The sequence below is a fragment of the Micromesistius poutassou genome (genome assembly GCF_964030765.1).
Source record: "Micromesistius poutassou genome assembly, chromosome: 2".
Lineage (NCBI taxonomy): Eukaryota > Metazoa > Chordata > Actinopteri > Gadiformes > Gadidae > Micromesistius > Micromesistius poutassou.
Genome location: NC_140272.1, coordinates 20,636,563 through 20,649,062, shown reverse-complemented (window position 1 = coordinate 20,649,062; position 12,500 = coordinate 20,636,563). Strand labels below are relative to the sequence as shown.

At 45.2% G+C, this 12,500-nt stretch overlaps 2 protein-coding genes across 2 annotated transcripts in view; both read left to right on the top strand.

The window, feature by feature from the left end:
* LOC311339241 (intermediate filament protein ON3) overlaps positions 1–3,091 on the top strand; it is a gene marked incomplete at its 5' end in the record, with an annotated part of 8,663 nt that extends 5,572 nt beyond the window's left edge. Inside the window, 4 exons of the mRNA XM_084464617.1 lie at positions 490–633; positions 2,354–2,430; positions 2,741–2,787; positions 2,975–3,091. Of these exons, the coding sequence (XP_084320743.1) occupies positions 490–633; positions 2,354–2,430; positions 2,741–2,787; positions 2,975–3,081 (375 nt within the window). The 3' untranslated portion in view covers positions 3,082–3,091. The remainder of the gene's footprint in view (positions 1–489; positions 634–2,353; positions 2,431–2,740; positions 2,788–2,974) is intronic.
* A 1,705-nt stretch (positions 3,092–4,796) lies between these two features.
* rbl1 (retinoblastoma-like 1 (p107)) overlaps positions 4,797–12,500 on the top strand; it is a 19,717-nt gene continuing 12,013 nt past the window's right edge. Inside the window, exons 1-8 of the mRNA XM_084463477.1 lie at positions 4,797–5,049; positions 7,121–7,254; positions 8,446–8,649; positions 8,859–8,923; positions 9,176–9,304; positions 9,627–9,793; positions 10,505–10,569; positions 10,782–10,935. Coding sequence (XP_084319603.1) covers positions 4,888–5,049; positions 7,121–7,254; positions 8,446–8,649; positions 8,859–8,923; positions 9,176–9,304; positions 9,627–9,793; positions 10,505–10,569; positions 10,782–10,935 — 1,080 coding nt within the window. The 5' untranslated portion in view covers positions 4,797–4,887. The remainder of the gene's footprint in view (positions 5,050–7,120; positions 7,255–8,445; positions 8,650–8,858; positions 8,924–9,175; positions 9,305–9,626; positions 9,794–10,504; positions 10,570–10,781; positions 10,936–12,500) is intronic.

Genomic DNA, 12,500 nt, shown 5'->3' with positions numbered 1-12,500 from the left:
CACACACACACACACACACACACACACACACACACACACACACACACACACACACACACACAGTGACAGAGGCTGTTAAGACCCAGGTACACACACACACACACACACACACACACACAGTGACAGAGGCTGTTAAGACCCAGGTACACACACACACACACACACACACACACACAGTGACAGAGGCTGTTAAGACCCAGGTACACACACACACACACACACACACACACACACACACAGTGACAGAGGCTGTTAAGACCCAGGTACGCACACACACACACACACACACACACACACACACACACACACATACAGCGACAGAGGCTGTTAAGACCCAGGTACACACATGCAGTCAAAGGTCCGCTACGACAGAGTCAGAGTTCTGGATCTCAGATGGAGTTCCTTTGAGCCTATATTCAACCCGGTTCACGAGAACATCAAGGGAGCAGTGCAGAAGTGTGTCATCACATGTTGAACCTGCTCGACCAGCGCATGAGCCTGGAGAACGACCTGACGGAGGCCGAGGAGCGCGGGGAGCTGGCTGTGAAGGAGGCCAAGGCCCGGAGCAGAGACCTGGAGGACGCCCTGCAGAGAGCCAAGCAGGACATGGCCCGCCAGCTCAGAGAGTACCAGGTATATACAGTACTACTGCAGTACTACTGCAGCACAATGCTGTAGTATATACAGCTCAGAGAGTACCAGGTATATACAGTACTACTGCAGTACTACTGCAGCACAATGCTGTAGTATATACAGCTCAGAGAGTACCAGGTATATACAGTACTACTGCAGTACTACTGCAGCACAATGCTGTAGTATATACAGCTCAGAGAGTACCAGGTATATACAGTACTACTGCAGTACAATGCTGTAGTATATATAGCTCAGAGAGTACCAGGTATATACAGTACTACTGCAGTACTACTACAGTACAATGCTGTAGTATATACAGCTCAGAGAGTACCAGGTATATACAGTACTACTGCAGTACTACTGCAGTACAATGCTGTAGTATATACAGCTCAGAGAGTACCAGGTATCTACAGTACTACTACAGTACAATGCTGTAGTATATATAGCTCAGAGAGTACCAGGTATATACAGTACTACTACAGTACAATGCTGTAGTATATATAGCTCAGAGAGTACCAGGTATATACAGTACTACTGCAGTACTACTGCAGTACAATGCTGTAGTATATATAGCTCAGAGAGTACCAGGTATATACAGTACTACTGCAGCACAATGCTGTAGTATATACAGCTCAGAGAGTACCAGGTATATACAGTACTACTGCAGTACAATGCTGTAGTATATATAGCTCAGAGAGTACCAGGTATATACAGTACTACTGCAGTACAATGCTGTAGTATATATTGCTCAGCGAGTACCAGGTATATACAGTACTACTGCAGTACAATGCTGTAGTATATATAGCTCAGAGAGTACCAGGTATATACAGTACTACTGCAGTACTACTACAGTACAATGCTGTAGTATATACAGCTCAGAGAGTACCAGGTATATACAGTACTACTGCAGTACTACTGCAGTACAATGCTGTAGTATATACAGCTCAGAGAGTACCAGGTATATACAGTACTACTACAGTACAATGCTGTAGTATATATAGCTCAGAGAGTACCAGGTATATACAGTACTACTACAGTACAATGCTGTAGTATATATAGCTCAGAGAGTACCAGGTATATACAGTACTACTGCAGTACAATGCTGTAGTATATATAGCTCAGAGAGTACCAGGTATATACAGTACTACTGCAGTACTACTACAGTACAATGCTGTAGTATATACAGCTCAGAGAGTACCAGGTATATACAGTACTATTGCAGTACAATGCTGTAGTATATATAGCTCAGAGAGTACCAGGTATATACAGTACTACTACAGTACAATGCTGTAGTATATATAGCTCAGAGAGTACCAGGTATATACAGTACTACTGCAGTACTACTGCAGTACAATGCTGTAGTATATATAGCTCAGAGAGTACCAGGTATATACAGTACTACTGCAGTACTTATGCTGTAGTATATATAGCTCAGAGAGTACCAGGTATATACAGTACTACTACAGTACTTATGCTGTAGTATATATAGCTCAGAGAGTACCAGGTATATACAGTACTACTACAGTACTTATGCTGTAGTATATATAGCTCAGAGAGTACCAGGTATATACAGTACTTATGCTGTAGTATATATAGCTCAGAGAGTACCAGGTATATACAGTACTTATGCTGTAGTATATAGTGCACACAGTACAACCAGGTACACGTAGTACCCACCTCTGTGGTCACAAATAAACTTGAACTTCCTGTTGTTGTCCAGGACCTGATGAACCTGAAGCTGGCCCTGGACATTGAGATCGCCACCTACAGGAAACTACTGGAAGGAGAGGAGGACAGGTGAGGAGAGTGGAGGAGAGTGGAGGAGGGGAGGAGGAGAGGAGGAGAAGAGAGTGGAAGAGGATGAGGAGAGCATGAGGAGAGTGGAGGAGGGGAGGAGGAGAGGATGAGGGGGCAAGAAGGGGAGGATTAGAAGAGGAGATGAGAAGAGAGAGGAGAGAGCAGAGGAAGGGAGAAAGGAGGAGAGGATAGAGGAGATGAGAAGAGGATGAGAGGAGGAAAGGATAGAGGTTAGAGGTGAGGAGGAGGCATGAAAGAAGAGAGAAAGGGGTTGTTCACATTCTCAATTAAACAAATTTTTTCCTCACAGAATTGGACAACAGTCTATTCTTAACATCCAGTCTGTCTCTAACTACAGTAAGTATTATATACACCCCACAGACAGACACACACACACACCCACACCCACAGACACACACACAAAGTCTGGTCTGGTGCTATCCTGAAATAAATATTTTTGTGGTTTAACCTCCCTCTCCTTTTCCCCCTCCTTCCCTCTATCCTTCCCTCTATCCTTCCCTCTATCCTTCCCTCTACCCTCCAGGTTCTAAGAGTACTAATGGTTTCCATAGTAACAGCGGTTCTCCTGGATCAAGAATCCTGATCAAAACCACTGAGACCAGAGACAGCTCAAGATACTGCTCCCACTGATACACACCCACTGATACACACTGATACACACACACACACACACACACACACACTGATACACACACACTCACTGATACACACCCACTGATACACACCCACTGATACACACCCACTGATACACACACACACTGATACACACACACTCACTGATACACACACTCACTGATACACACACACTGATACACACCCACTGATACACACACACACTGATACACACACACTCACTGATACACACACACACACACACTGATACACACTCACTGATACACACACACACTGATACACACACACTGATACACACTCCCTGATACACACACACTGATACACACACCCACTGATACACACCCACTGATACACACACACACACACACTGATACACACACACTGATACACACACACTGATACACACACACACACACTGATACACACACACTGATACACACACACTGATACACACACTCACTGATACACACACACTCACTGATACACACACTCACTGATACACACACACTCACTGATACACACACTCACTGATACACACACACACACACACACCTCTCTCTGATACAAATACACCTCCCATTGATACACACACACACAAACACACACGCACAAACAAACAAACACACACACACACACACACACACCTCTCACTGACACACAAACACACACACACACACACACACACACACACACACACACACACACACACACAAAACCACACCCTGGAAGTGAGTTTCACGAGGTTTAGAGAATGTAGCGCTTGTAAAAGGCCATACTATAATAACTGGCCCTTCTTGATTAAAAGTGTATTCAATAAAGTGTAATCAAGCCTTTAATCGGGGACATGGGAATACACTACAGACACAATATATAGAAATGAACCTTTACAGAAACAATGACTTATTTTGATAGGGAGACTCTTATAAATAATACTTTATATTCTGCATGTGGGTCCTTTCATACTCTTATACTGGGTCTTTCATGAATCAAAACATTTCATTCTGGGTAAAAGACCTTTAGGTAAGATATACTGTGTAATTAAAAGTTATTAATACTGTTTTATTAATACTGTATTATTCTACTGTATTATAATGTGTTATTAATACTGAAGAATAGATTAGTAGCCTGGTAGTGTGGATATGAATAAACAATTGCTTCATGGTGAATTATGAGTAGGCTATATATAACTACTAAAATAATAAAACCTCACTGAGACAAAGGGTTGGTTCTCCCTCTGGTCTTTTTTCTGCACACATGAGCACACATTATCATCTATCCTGCACTTAGTATAAACTATATAACTACATAACTATATAACAGCCATCAGGTAGAAATAGAATGATCAAATAATACAGAACTTTACTGACATATCATATTTTCCAGTTTTTTTAACCAGGACATATTGATTTACATATAAATCGACAACGGGAACTTGATTTCACAGGGTATAAATAAATAAATGAAATACTCCATTCTGTAACATGTGATCCGGGATAAATTTAAAATTTAAAGGACTAAATTCTATGACGTGAAGAAACAATGTCATGGAGCACATGGCGAGGCGCGGCGAGGACACGCCCCTCCCCATTGTTTACTCGCCGCTCATTGGACGCGGCCAAGCTGATTTTCGCGCCAACGTGATGCACTCTGGGAATCGCAGTCCCGGAAGTCTGTCAGAAGGTGGATTTTGGATCAAAACACAAACTCGGGACTTCCTCCCTCGGACTTTGGTGCCTTCTATTTGTCCTGTTTGGTCTGTATAAACACCAGTTATAATTTCGGTTCTGTAAATCGGATTCACGAATGGGGGGAGACGAATCGCCGGATTCGGATTCGGGGAGGATGGACGAAAGTTGTGTCCGTCGGAGCCTGGAGGCGCTCTGCCAGGAGCTGAACATGGACGAGCTGACGGCGGCCGAGGCGCTGGAGAACTTCACGGCGATGTGGAACACCTACACCCTGGAGGTACTATTATTATTTATATATCTAAAACATACACCCTGGAGGTACTATATATAATATAATATATAATATACAGTTAATATATCTAAAATATATCTAAAACATACACCCTGGAGGTACTATATATAATATAATATATAATATACAGTTAATATATCTAAAATATATCTAAAACATACACACTGAAGCCCTGGAGAACTTCACGGCGATGTGGAACACCCTGGAGGTATTATTATTATATTAAATATACATTTAATATATCTTTATACATAGAAACACATACACACTGGAGGTATATTATATTATACATTTAATATATCTTTATACATAGAAACACATACACACTGGAGGTATATTATATTATACATTTAATATATCTTTATACATAGAAACACATACACACTGGAGGTATATCCTGATATACAGTTAATATATCTTTATACAAAACAGAATACATGTTCATATATCTGGAATACAAATACACTATCTGCAGCTAATACTGTTTAAATTTGTCTAGAACACTGTTTAAATATAATGTAGTCTAAATATAAATGATTGAATCAAAGCACCGCTTATAATTCACTAGTTATGTAATATTTATGCGTTATTTGTGTTGGTATTTGTCATTCAAATAGTTTCTAAAATATAAAGCCAAAGTTGACCATTACATTAGGACACTCAGGACCTATAGTGAGTCATGTTAGTTAGTACTATTGAAATCCCTAACGGGAATTAGGGGTGTGATAGAAGAAAGTACAGGACAGTAATAGAATGGAAACTATCCTAATGGCTGTCTCAATACAAACAAACAAACATATTCACACAATTAAGTGTAGTGTGTGTGACTATTTGGGCTTGATGCCGCGCCTTCATAGCGGTCTATGTTGTGACGGTTGACCTGATGTGAGTCATCTATGTCACTGTTGCCTTGATCTGTTTATATCAAGATAAGGTCTACCAAGAGATGTGTTGGTCTGTTTATATCAAGATAAGGTCTACCAAGAGATGTGTTGGTCTGTTTATATCAAGATAAGGTCTACCAAGAGATGTGTTGGTCTGTTTATATCAAGATAAGGTCTACCAAGAGATGTGTTGGTCTGTTTATATCAAGATAAGGTCTACCAAGAGATGTGTTGGTACATACTGGGACATGTGGCCAGCCACTATCTATGGTTAATCTTGTCATTAACTATGATTTACATACAATAGCCAGAGGATACATGGATATGTGCCTTTATTTGATCATGCATATCCATATTCTGTAACCAACTTCATCACAACTTATTATTTTACATTTTTTACAATTCAGTTGTAGTTGTTTTGTTGTCATGGTAACCTGAGGACCACAATATAACCATACCTTATCTTATCTATCTACCTTAGCCTGTATCACCAAGCATCAAGGGCATCTCCACACAACAGCATTATTCAAACACTCCCTGATGTCAAATAATGCCTGATGTCAAAGAAAAGTTTAGATATTTATTTCATTTTATTGACTGAGGTTCAGTAATTGTTACCTTCTTCTCTCTTTGTCATGGTATCACTGTTAGTCAGGGTTTTAGTGTTATTAATGTGTAATGTCATGCCCAAACGGTTCGTTCATCATGTAATAATGTGCTGGTGAATAATGTTATAATGTAAGTAGTTCATGACATGAAACAATGTGTTTGTCTATCATGCAGTCCACATGTACACAAACAAATATTTTAGCCTGGTGAAGGCCATAACCCAGTTACCCATCTTCTATGTAACACCTTACAGCCTTTGTTGCAAATCAACATAAGGATGTAAATCCACACAATAATAAGTGTTGATCCATTGTCTATCGACCTCATACATTCACTTAGTTTAGGACAAATATCCCTTCTTGAACTGACCTAACTTCCGCTGATTTATGGTTGTTTTATGATAGTACTTAATACCCAGACCCTCCGTAGGTAAGGGTTAGGGTTAGGGTTAAGTGTGCTGTTGATTAACTGTTGATTAACTGGGCCTGCCTACTAACATCTGCCTACTACGCAGTGTATCAAGTGTTGAGGTTGCATTGCTGACCTACCTTGTGCTGCCTCAGGGGGAGGTGGTCCACTGGCTGGCCTGTTCGCTGTACGCAGCGTGCAGGAAGAGCTCCGTCCCCACAGTGGGCCGCGGCCTGATGGAGGGTAACTGCGTCTCCCTCACCAGGATCCTGCGCACAGCCAAGCTCAGGTACACAACGCATGTCCTCACCAACCGCCAGATTCAGGCAGTGGGTAGCAAACTCAAACGCATGGCTACCGCTCGGCAACCAAGGATTAGAAGATTTGAGGGTGTGACGACGAGGGTCATCATGGCTGTTTGCACCAGAAGAGTAACTGTTTAGGTCAGGACTGGTGCACTGTACATGGAACCAGGAGAGTGACTGTTTAGGTCAGGACTGGTGCACTGTACATGGAACCCGATTTCCACACATATTTTCTCCATGGAGAGGAACATGGAACTGATACCGTTCGCGGACCTTATTTAGAACCGTCCGGAGCATTTCTACCAAAAATAGGTTCCAGGGGCGAACCCAAAGACAGCAGAGTCATATTCTAAAGGTTGGAAAGAGAGGATGGAGAAAGAAGACCTTCCTACTACCGTTAACTTCTGGTGTGCTTTGTGCCACGCCCTCCGTTGACGACGTAGCCTTGATTCTTTTCCTCCTCAGTCTGATCCAGTTCTCCTCCTCCTCAGTCTGATCCAGTTCTCCTCCTCCTCCTCAGTCTGATCCAGTTCTCCTCCTCCTCCTCCTCCTCCTCAGTCTGATCCAGTTCTCCTCCTCTTCCTCCTCCTCAGTCTGATCCAGTTCTCCTCCTCCTCCTCCTCCTCCTCAGTCTGATCCAGTTCTCCTCCTCTTCCTCCTCCTCAGTCTGATCCAGTTCTCCTCCTCTTCCTCCTCAGTCTGATCCAGTTCTCCTCCTCTTCCTCCTCAGTCTGATCCAGTTCTCCTCCTCTTCCTCCTCCTCAGTCTGATCCAGTTCTCCTCCTCTTCCTCCTCCTCAGTCTGATCCAGTTCTCCTCCTCTTCCTCCTCAGTCTGATCCAGTTCTCCTCCTCTTCCTCCTCCTCAGTCTGATCCAGTTCTCCTCCTCCTCAGTCTGATCCAGTTCTCCTCCTCTTCCTCCTCCTCAGTCTGATCCAGTTCTCCTCCTCCTCAGTCTGATCCAGTTCTCCTCCTCTTCCTCCTCCTCAGTCTGATCCAGTTCTCCTCCTCCTCCTCAGTCTGATCCAGTTCTCCTCCTCCTCCTCAGTCTGATCCAGTTCTCCTCCTCTTCCTCCTCAGTCTGATCCAGTTCTCCTCCTCTTCCTCCTCCTCAGTCTGATCCAGTTCTCCTCCTCCTCCTCAGTCTGATCCAGTTCTCCTCCTCTTCCTCCTCAGTCTGATCCAGTTCTTCTCTAAGATGAGGAAGTGGGCAGACATGTCCAACCTGCAGCAGGACTTCAGGCTGCGTATGGACAGCTTGGAGCGTAACTTTGAGGTTTCCACGGTGATATTCCGCAAGTTTGAACCCATCTTCATGGACGTGTTTCAGGACCCACAGGGGGCGGAGCCTCCCAGGCAGCCCCGCAGCAGGAAACACAGGTACCACACACGCACACACACGCACGCACGCACACACACACACACACACACACACACACACACACACACACACACACACACACACACACACACACACACACACACACACACACACACACACACACACACACACACACACACACACACACACACACACGGTGTGTGCTACAGGTATAAACACCTGTTGGGTCTCCCCTCTCCCCTCCCAGGCGGCGGCCGTGCCACATCAGCGATGTGTTCAAGTTCTGCTGGACTCTGTTTGTCTGCACTAAAGGTACACACACACACACACACGCACACGCACAGATCACCAATGGTTAACATGCCAAGAGGTTACCATGGTGATGAGGCTATGATAGGAGGTTACCATGGTGACGACAGGATGTTGTATGAGGAACGCCATCCCTGTGTGTGTGTGTGTGTGTGTGTGTGTGTGTGTGTGTGTGTGTGTGTGTGTGTGTGTGTGTGTGTGTGTGTGTGTGTGTGTGTGTGTGTGTGTGTGTGTGTGTGTGTGTGCGCTCTGCAGGTAACTTCCCTATGATTGCTGACGACCTGGTGAACTCCTACCACCTCCTGCTGTGTTGTCTGGACCTGGTGTTCTCCAACGCCCGCCTCTGCTCCCACAGGGCCAACCTCCTCAACGCTGCGTTCACCGGTAGGCGGGCCAGGTGGTGCCGCTGTGTGTACGGCCGTTAGTCTACTGAAGCAATCAGTCGTGGATTCATCAACTAAAGGCGTCCATCTTTAACTGTTCAAGGTTTACATAAGTGGACGATGTCAGAAGTGGCAACTTTCAAACTCCCGCCACCGTAGCGCTAAGCTGCTATAGATTATACTTTTGTTTTAGTTTCCAGGAGTTCCTGGCGGGCAACGTTATTTTAAAAACAGCAAGTAAAATGTTTAGGTTTCTGCAACAACGGTCCTGGGAGACTATAGGTGACCAGAGGTTCTGACCAGCGTGTGTTGATGTTTGTTAGCTGGTGCTCCGGCGCAGCGCGGCGAGGGGCCGGGCTCCCCAGAGGAGGCCACCGCCCCGTGCGTCCTGGAGCGGCTGTGTGAGCAGCACGACGGCCTGGTGATGGAGGCCAAGAGCATCAAGCAGCACTACTTCAGACCCTACATGCACCGGCTCTTCAGCAGACAGGTCCCTGCAGAACACACACACCGCACGCCCCACAACACACCAGTAATAACACACAGAACACACACACCGCACGCCCCACAACACACCAGTAATAACACACAGAACACACACACCGCACGCCCCACAACACACCAGTAATAACACACAGAACACACACACCTCACGCCCCACAACACACCAGTAATAACACACAGAACACACACACCGCACACCCCACAACACACCAGTAATAACACACAGAACACACACACCGCACACCCCACAACACACCAGTAATAACACACAGAACACACACACCGCACACCCCACAACATACCATTAATGACCTCCACACTCTGGTATGGTGTTATGACATCACTATGACAACATACCATTAATGACCTCCACACTCTGGTATGGTGTTATGACATCACTATGACAACATACCATTAATAACCTCCACACTCTGATATGGTGTTATGACATCACTATGACAACATAGCATTAATAACCTCCACACTCTGATATGGTGTTATGACATCACTATGACAACATACCATTAATGACCTCCACACTCTGGTATGGTGTTATGACATCACTATGACAACATACCATTAATAACCTCCACACTCTGATATGGTGTTATGACATCACTATGACAACATACCATTAATAACCTCCACACTCTGATATGGTGTTATGACATCACTTAACCTTCTTTTTCTGTGACAGATTCTGAAAGGAAATGATGACCTGCTTACGGAAGTACTGGACCCCCAGAACTTTATTGACAACAAGTAAGTCACAGCTTTACTCACGTGTAAGTTGGATTTTAAAGTATAAACTTTACCACTATAACTTTACCACTATGTTATAAAGTATCAACTTTATAACATGTCAGAAATTGCTAAATCTGTATAGATATCTGTATAAATTTCTAAAGTTGACTGTGTGTGTGTGTGTGTGTGTGTGTGTGTGTGTGTGTGTGTGTGTGTGTGTGTGTGTGCAGTAAGGCCATCAACAGGGAGTATGAGGAGTATGTTCTGACGGTCGGTGATTTTGACGAGCGCGTATTCCTGGGGGCCGACGCAGACGAGGAGATCGGAACGCCCCGCAAGGCCCCCCTGGACCCCCCCCCGCACAACCCCCTGCAGCAGCACCTACACAAGGTACACACACACACACACACACACACACACACACACACACACAGCAGCACCTACACAAGGTACACACACACACACACACACACACACACACACACACACACACACACACACACACACACACACACACACACACACACACACACACACACACACAGCAGCACCTACACAAGGTACACACACACACACACACACACACACCAGCACCTACACAAGGTACACACACACACACACACACACACACACAGCAGCACCTACACAAGGTACACACACACAGCAGCACCTACACAAGGTACACACACACACACACACACACACACACACACACACACACACACACACACACACACACACACACACACACACACAGCAGCAGCACCTACACAAGGTACACACACACACACACACACACACACACACACACACACACACACACACACACACAGCAGCACCTACACAAGGTACACACACACACACACACACACACACCAGCACCTACACAAGGTACACACACACACACACACACACACACACACACACACACTCACCAGCAGCACCTACACAAGGTACACACACACACACACACACACACACACACACACACAAGGCACACACACACACACACACACACACACACACACACACACACACACACCAGCACCTACACAAGGTACACACACACACACACACACACACACACACACACACCAGCACCTACACAAGGTACACACACACACACACACACACACACCAGCACGTACACAAGGTACACACACACACACACACACACACACACACACACACACACACACACACACACACACACACACACACACACACACACACACAGCAGCACCTACACAAGGTACACACACACACACACACACACACACACACCAGCACCTACACAAGGTACACACACACACACACACACACACACACACACACACACACACACACACACACACACACCAGCAGCACCTACACAAGGTACACACACACACACACACACACACACACACACACACACACACACACACACACACACACACCAGCACGTACACAAGGTACACACACACACACACACACACACACACACACACCAGCACCTACACAAGGTACACACACACACACACACACACCAGCACGTACACAAGGTACACACACACACACACACACACACACACACCAGCACGTACACAAGGTACACACACACACACACACACACACACACACACACACACACACACACCAGCACCCTCACAAGGTACACACACACACACCAGCACCCTCACAAGGTACACACACACGTACACAAAGTACACACACACCAGCACGTACACAAGGCACACACACACACACACACACACACACCAGCACGTACACAAGGTGCACACACTCACACACCAGCACATACACATTTTCTAAAGTCTTTAATTTAATGTGTCCTCCTTATTGTTCATCTCCCTCCCTGCCTCCCTCCTCCCTCTCTCCCTCCCTGCCTCCCTCCCTCTCTCCCTCCCTGCCTCCCTCTCTCCCTCCCTCCCTCCCTGCCTCCCTCT